The 7822-nt window shown below is 27.3% G+C and overlaps 1 protein-coding gene and 1 long non-coding RNA gene across 2 annotated transcripts; both read left to right on the forward strand.

The window, feature by feature from the left end:
• The first annotated feature begins 1034 nt into the window (after positions 1 to 1034).
• Positions 1035 to 3426, forward strand: LOC122858470 (SET and MYND domain-containing protein DDB_G0273589-like). The gene is made up of 3 exons (XM_044161396.1): positions 1035 to 1083; positions 1259 to 2335; positions 2567 to 3426. Exons 1-3 carry the CDS (start codon positions 1056 to 1058, stop codon positions 3424 to 3426), a joined length of 1965 nt encoding a protein of 654 aa, XP_044017331.1. The 5' UTR covers positions 1035 to 1055.
• Positions 3427 to 4074: 648 nt separating this feature from the next.
• Positions 4075 to 4721, forward strand: LOC122858471. Its single transcript, XR_006374295.1, has 3 exons — positions 4075 to 4133; positions 4245 to 4430; positions 4542 to 4721. It is a non-coding gene; the product is annotated as an uncharacterized LOC122858471 (long non-coding RNA).
• Positions 4722 to 7822: the final 3101 nt, after the last annotated feature.

The following is a 7822-nucleotide window of genomic DNA, read 5'->3' on the forward strand; positions in this document are numbered from 1 at the left end:
CATAACGATGGCCAACGAAAAAGCGACTGTAGAATTTTTAATCTAAAATGAGCATTTGAGCCAAGAAAGAAATTACAATTTTTTTTTTTTTTAAATTTTCCATTATCATTTTCATTTTTTTGCCTCATTTATTTTTGACTGGTTTTTTTTATTTTTTCATTTTGAAAATTGTAGACATCTATGTGACACTCGATGTGTGTTTTACTTTTTTTTTTTTTTTATATCTTTTTTTACCTTAAAAATGTACACGCGAGTTTTGTATAAAAACCTAGGAGGAAAAACGTGGTAGGAATAAAAATTTGTTACGGAAAAAACGTGTTACGAATTTTTTTTTTTTTCGTTCACTTTTAAACAACTCACCAAAAGTCGTTTTTCTACAATATTTTTTTATTTTTTTATATATATTCGCTCTTTATTCGCACTTTATTTTAAAAAAAATTTTTTTCATTCTTTTCTCACCTTTGACCCAAAGTGATATGCATGTACGATACAATTTATTCAAGTTGAAAAAAATAAAAAATTCTTATTTCATTTCAACATTTAATCGATACATTTTTTTTTCACGATATTTTTTTATATCAATATTGAAAGAGCTAGAGATAATATTACAATTGTTCCATTTTTTCTTTGTGAATAAATTTTTATTTAATAACGATTGTTGTAATTATTTTTATATGATATATAAATTGTTTTTTCTATTTTAATTTGGTGTTTGTTTTTTAGCAGATTGATATTGATAATATTTTTGGATATTTAATTATGGAGGAGACGAGAAACCATTGGATCCATGACAAGCCATGCTAAAGTATCTCTAAAATCTATTTTGGATCAACGAAAATAATGAGAATATAGACTGATTCTATTTTTATACAAAGCCCAGTCATGGCGAGAGCTCAATGTGTGTCGGCGTGGTGAAACTACAATTACGTTTAACACAAAATAATAATTAAAATATATTCAAATTTCAATTGTTAATTAATTTTCAGTTAAACGAAAATTCAAAAAGCAATAATCAATTTAAAATAAACTCACAATTTTTTTAATTAATCGACACGATGATTCAAATAAATTGTGAAAAATTATGTAAGTTATTTTACCACTTTCTTCTACCATTTAAAAAGAGAAAAAAAAATTAAAAATAACTTTAATTAATTTATAATAAATCGTGTTTTAAATTACAATTTGAATTGCAAATTTAGGGAAATTATTTTGCATTGTTTTATAGCTGATTATTAATTGCTGATTAATTTTTTTTTAGTTGATGATAGAAGTGGAGGGCTTCTTCGATCAAATCGTAAATCATTTATTGATAAATTAACAGCAATTATTGAGTCAATGCCAGCAATGAGTATCGAAGAACGAGTCAATTTTATTCTCAATGATTTATCAAGCGAAGAGAGCACCAACAAGCTTGTAGATTTACCCCCAGCAAATCCAAAATCTGCTGAAGTATCACTAGCTCATCGAGAAGCTGGAAATAAATATTTTACTTCACAAGGCAAACGTAATATTGACAAGGCATTTGAAGAATACACCAAAAGTATGGCCTTTGCACCAATTAAAAGCCGCGAGTATTCACTTGCATGTGCAAATCGTAGTGCAGTTTTATTTGAATGTAACTGGTTTGAAGACTGTCTCACTGATATTAATCACGCATTGGAAAATAATTATCCAGATAATTTAAAAGCTAAATTGTATCTTCGTAAAGCATGCTGTCTTCAAGTACTAAAACCAGATGAATCAATTGAAATAAAACAAGCTTTTGCAGATGTTAAAAAATGGATTAATAAAATGGATAAAAAAATCCAAGAAGATATTGAAAATAAATTAAAAAATCATGAATTTTCAAAGCAAATAAAAATTGGGAAATGTTGTAAATTAATTGATGATGTTGAGCCAAAATTAAATGGTGAAAATTCACTGGTACCTGGTCTTTCTAGTGCACTAGATTTGAATTATACTCAACGATTTGGCAGACATATTATTGCAAATAGAGATATTAAACCCGGAGAAATTTTGGGAGTTCAAAAACCTTATGTTAATGTCGTTGATTTACGAATAAAATATAGACTTTGTTGGCATTGTACCAAACAAACATGGGCCAGTATACCTTGTGACAACTGCAGTGATGTAATTTTTTGTTCGAAAAATTGTCTGGATCAGGCGATGCTACAGTATCATGATATTGAGTGTAAAATTTTTAATGAAATATGTGTATTTACTGCAAGCGAATTAACACCTGTGGTACTACGACTTGCTATCAAAGCATTTAAAGAATCAAAAAATTCATTGGATAAATTAAAAAATTATCTCCACGGAATTGACTGCTCCAAAAGTAAAAGAAAAAAAATATTTATCATAAATGTTCCCTGGTAGAAATAATCTATTCGTATTTTCTCGGGATTTCTCTGGATTTTCTACACAGTTGAGACTTCCGGAGATATTATTCCGAAGTTTTTAGAAATCCGGAGAAATCCGGAGAAATCCAGAGAAAATTCCGAGAGATTTTTTCCACCAAGGTTGTTGTTATTTGTAATGAAAACTAATGCCAAAAATATTTTTGCAGATTCATTGACAAAAGGATTTACGAATGGAAAACTTGATCCAGATAAATTTTCCAGTGCATATGGCTTGAGTCTTTATCAGTCTGATGTAGTTGATACGTTTCGAAAAGTACACGAGATTTATAATTCTATTGTTTCGTCGTATTTTTTTTGTAAAGATATTCTTGGTTTTACTGGATCTTTGTCAGTCCTGAAGGATGATCCACGTTTTTTATTTCTTGTTGTGTTGATGGAGAAATGTGCCTCATTTACTATGCTCAACAGTTTTGGTATTCAATTGAAAAATTGTTCGACTTTGTCGACTGATGAATCTGTTAAAATTTCAGGTGCATTACTTCCGGCTTTTAGTTTTTTTAATAATTCTTGTGTACAAATGATGTCTACAACTTTTCATAATGAAAGTTACGTTTGTAGATCTTTACGTCCTATTAAAAAAGGCGAACAAATATTTCTTACTTATAGATATTCTTTCTCCGAGGAATCGAAACAAGATCGTCAAAATCGACTGATGAGACTTTATAATTTCGTTTGTGATTGTGAAGCTTGTACAAATGATTGGACTTTAAAATCAGATGATTTATCATCACTTCCACCATCCAAATTCATTGATGTCAAGACTAAAATGAAACAGCTTGAAAGTTTGAAGGAAAAAATTAAAAAAATTGATGAAATAACTGCAGCCGATTGGAAAAAGACAAATCAATTTTTAATTCGAAAAAATATTCAAGATCAGCTGGAAAAATATGTTGCTGAATTTTATTACACTTATGTGGAATATCCAGAAGCAATTGCATACATCACAAAGTTCATGGAGCAGTTGCACAAAATTTCAGAAAAACCTATTTTTTCCATTGATCAATAAAATTGATTTTTTTTTTAAGGTCGAGATTTTATCGTATAAATATAAGAAATAATTTGCAAATATTATTCTTTCCTTTTATTTTTTGTAATTTAACATATCATAAATTTATTTTTATATATTTAAAATATGTAAATTGAATAGCTAGTTTATTTATTTACGAATCGATTGAATAAAATATTTGATTTCCTATTTGTAAAATAAAAAAAAAATATATAAGAATACTTCAACCATAAAATTTTATTAAAATTATATTTCCAAAATGATGACGTGACTAAAATGACAAATAATGAATTGTGTGTGTGCATGGATTTTTGAGTATTCGTTTTAAAGTCTCCAATCATTAAATTAAGATTAATTAATTGCGGTTGTTTGAAAGTACTGGTGGAGTAAAGAAGTGAGTTTAATAAACACAATTAATTTAGAATAATCTAAATACAATCAAGTTATCTAATTTCTTTATGTAAATGTTTTTTTTTATTAATATTTTTATTATTGTTTTTTTTTTTTTGATTTTTAAATAGCTGCATTTTGTGTTTTATTATTGGAAGTTGGTTCGCCCGCCATTTTTAAAAACCACGTGTATATTTTTGCAACTCACCGACACACAGTTGTGTTTGCTCATTGTGTTGGGCGTTCTGTGTACACCGGACAAAATTGACTAGACATTCGTCACCGGTGGTTGTCTATATTTATTGTGAAACAAATAGGTGAGTTCTATAATGAACAAATGAAATAATTTAAACTCAAACATATTATCTCATTTTTCTATATATATATTTTTTTTTTATTAATATTTTTTTTTTCATTTTTTTAAATAGCTGCATTCTGGATTTTATTACTGGAAGTTGGTTTGCCAGCCATTGTTAAAGACCACGTGTTTATTTTTGCAACTCACCGACACACAGTTGTGTTTGCTCATTGTGTTGGGCGTTCTGTGTACACCTGACAAAATTGACTAGACATTCGTCACCGGTGGTTGTCTATATTTATTGTGAAACAAATAGGTGAGTTCTATAATGAACAAATGAAATAATTTAAACTCAAACATATTATCTCATTTTTCTATATATATATTTTTTTTTTATTAATATTTTTTTTTTCATTTTTTTAAATAGCTGCATTCTGGATTTTATTACTGGAAGTTGGTTTGCCAGCCATTGTTAAAGACCACGTGTTTTTTTTTGCAACTCACCGACACACAGTTGTGTTTGCTCATTGTGTTGGGCGTTCTGTGTACACCTGACAAAATTGACTAGACATTCGTCACCGGTGGTTGTCTATATTTATTGTGAAACAAATAGGTGAGTTCTATAATGAGCAAATGAAATAATTTAAACTCAAACATATTATCTCATTTTTCTATATATATATTTTTTTTTTTATTAATATTTTTTTTTTCATTTTTTTAAATAGCTGCATTTTGTGTTTTATTACTGGAAATTGGTTTGCCAGCCATTGTTAAAGACCACGTGTTTTTTTTTGCAACTCACCGACACACAGTTGTGTTTGCTTATTGTGTTGGGCGTTCTGTGTACACCGGACAAAATTGACTCGACATTCGTCACCGGTGGTTGTCTATATTTATTGTGAAACAAATAGGTGAGTTCTATAATGAACAAATGAAATAATTTAAACTCAAACATATTATCTTTTTTTTTTATTAATATTTTTTTTTTCATTTTTTTAAATAGCTGCATTCTGGATTTTATTACTGGAAGTTGGTTTGCCAGCCATTGTTAAAGACCACGTGTTTTTTTTTGCAACTCACCGACACACAGTTGTGTTTGCTCATTGTGTTGGGCGTTCTGTGTACACCTGACAAAATTGACTAGACATTCGTCACCGGTGGTTGTCTATATTTATTGTGAAACAAATAGGTGAGTTCTATAATGAACAAATGAAATAATTTAAACTCAAACATATTATCTCATTTTTATATATATATTTTTTTTTTATTAATATTTTTTTTTTTCATTTCTTTAAATAGCTGAAGTCTGGATTTTATTACTGGAAGTTGGTTTGCCAGACATTTTTAGAGTCCACGTGTATATTTTTGCAACTCACCGACACACACGGCGTTTTATAATCAACAATGTCTGTTCAATTCGTCGAACAAACTCATGATGAGCGGGAAAACAAATATAAAATCGCAATCATCATAAAACTTGAAGCCAAAATAACCATTGAACAAGCTGGTTTACTACTTTCTGCTGTTGAAAAAAAATTTTCTCAAAAAATTTTGAGATGTTTCTCCTATGGAACACTTGATCCTCCGAGACCTGCTGAAGTTCATCCAGGCGAATCAGCAACAATTATACTCCCATCCAATCCTCTCTTTCCTCTATTAAGCAATCGAGTAAATCCACAAAAATCACATCACGAATTATCAGCTATTGATATTTTAAGTCTTGCCAGTGATTATAGTGACAAGTACGTCGACACTTGCGGATATCAACATACGGATCAAATTTATCTTGATCTCCCTCTTGAGCACAGAATACGTTACGATAAAGCAATGAGAACTATAGAATTTATTGATCACAATCTTAATTTATTAAAATCAGGTAAAGTTATTTGTGCACCACAACTCTCTCCTACAGAGGTAGATGTGTTGAAAATTATTCTCTATAAACGCATATGTATTAAAAATCCTGATATTGAAAATTTTGAATCTAAAATTTTGGATTTCGTCCAAAATTATAAGTATCCCGATTAAAACAAAAAAAATTTTTATGAATGTTGATTTAATACAGTCAGTGTATTAAATGTCAATATAATTATCAAATACTCTGCCAAATTTGACTAAATATAATATTAACTACACTTTTAATTTTCAAACACAAATAAGTATGAGTGCTTTATGCGAAAAATAAAATTTTTTATATATGTTATACAACGAGTGAAAGCTTTGCGCGTATTTTAAAAAATTTTTAAATTATTATCACAAAAAAAAAAAAATTTCATATTGAATCAAATGAGGTACGAATTTAAAAAAAAAAACAAAAAAAAAAATTAGAATAATATTTTGTATTGAAAAAAATTCATGATTAGTATTTTTATAAAAACAAATGTATCATTACTTGTAAATTAAAAAATGTATTATCAATTATATAATGATGAACTGTTAATTTAAATAAAACTGATATATTTTTAATTTAATCAATCATTTCTAACATATAATTATAATTTTTTCTAGCTATTTATAATATAATTTGATAAAACTTTTTGTTGTATGTTTGTTGCTGTTGTTGTTGTTTTGGAGATTTCAACTTTTGTTTTTTTTAGGTAAACTTTGTAAATTCAATTGATCAGTTAATTCATCTTCATTATTGTCTGATAATTCAGCTGCTGTATCATTTTTAATGATATTTGTTAATTTTTTTGATAATATTTTAATAATATTACAATCATTATTTTTATGTAAATGATATTTTGGTAATTCACGTTGTGATGATGTAACACGTTTTGTTGCACGTATTGTTGATGTTATTTGTTTATTCGTTCTTTCAATTGCACGTTCAGCAGTGTCAATATTTTTTATTATTTTATCTTCAGTTGTTTTATTTTCCATTAATACAACACTATCCTCATCATAATTAACAACATATTTTGCATTTGTAATATTACTATTGTTATTATTATTACTATTATTTTGAAATTTATTATTTTTTTTTTGACCAATAATTATCATGTAACTGTGTCATTGAACTTGTTCGAATTATTACATCTTGCTCAACGCATAAACTTAAATTTGTTGATATATCATGAAAACTATATGTTTTTTCATAATCAATTGTTGTTGTTGCATCACTATTGTTATTCATAGCAATACATAAATTTTTATTAATTTTAATTTCATGTATATTATCATCACTTATTGTACCAATTGTTGTTGATTCATTTGTCTAACGCATTTATTTCAGCAAATAATTTCCAGACATTTTATTGTTCACTATCGTCGACACGAAAATTAATATAATGATACATTTCCTTGTTCGTAAAAACTCGTTGAAGAAGCTAGAAATGATTTATTTATTTACTTTTGAATTATTATAATTGAATTTATACAACTGTGTAGGCAGATATGAATAATTCAAATAATTTGATAAACGTAATTTCAAGTCGAAATATTAAAAAAAACGAGTGAAGAAAATTTTTATCAAATACTCAAGAAAAAAAAAAACTAACGATTAATAACTATTACCAAATAGCGAAATTTGATGTCATTTGTAATTATTGCATTATTTTAATGAGTCAATAATTATTCAATATCTAACGGCAATCGATAGGCTTAAATAAAATATTAAAATTAATTTTATACGATGAGAACTTGTCTACGATTAATCACGACTTTATTCAGAAAATTTTCTCCAACGTATGAATAAATTAATCACTT

This window comes from Aphidius gifuensis, linkage group LG5 (genome assembly GCF_014905175.1).
Source record: "Aphidius gifuensis isolate YNYX2018 linkage group LG5, ASM1490517v1, whole genome shotgun sequence".
In the NCBI taxonomy this organism is placed as follows: domain Eukaryota; kingdom Metazoa; phylum Arthropoda; class Insecta; order Hymenoptera; family Braconidae; genus Aphidius; species Aphidius gifuensis.

Coding starts and splice junctions, on each gene's coding strand:
- LOC122858470 (XM_044161396.1), top strand. CDS start 1,056: ATGATTCAAATAAATTGTGAAAAATTAT. Junction 1,084..1,258: donor AATAAATTGTGAAAAATTAT/GTAAGTTATTTT, acceptor ATTTTTTTTTAG/TTGATGATAGAAGTGGAGGG. Junction 2,336..2,566: donor CGGAATTGACTGCTCCAAAA/GTAAAAGAAAAA, acceptor ATATTTTTGCAG/ATTCATTGACAAAAGGATTT.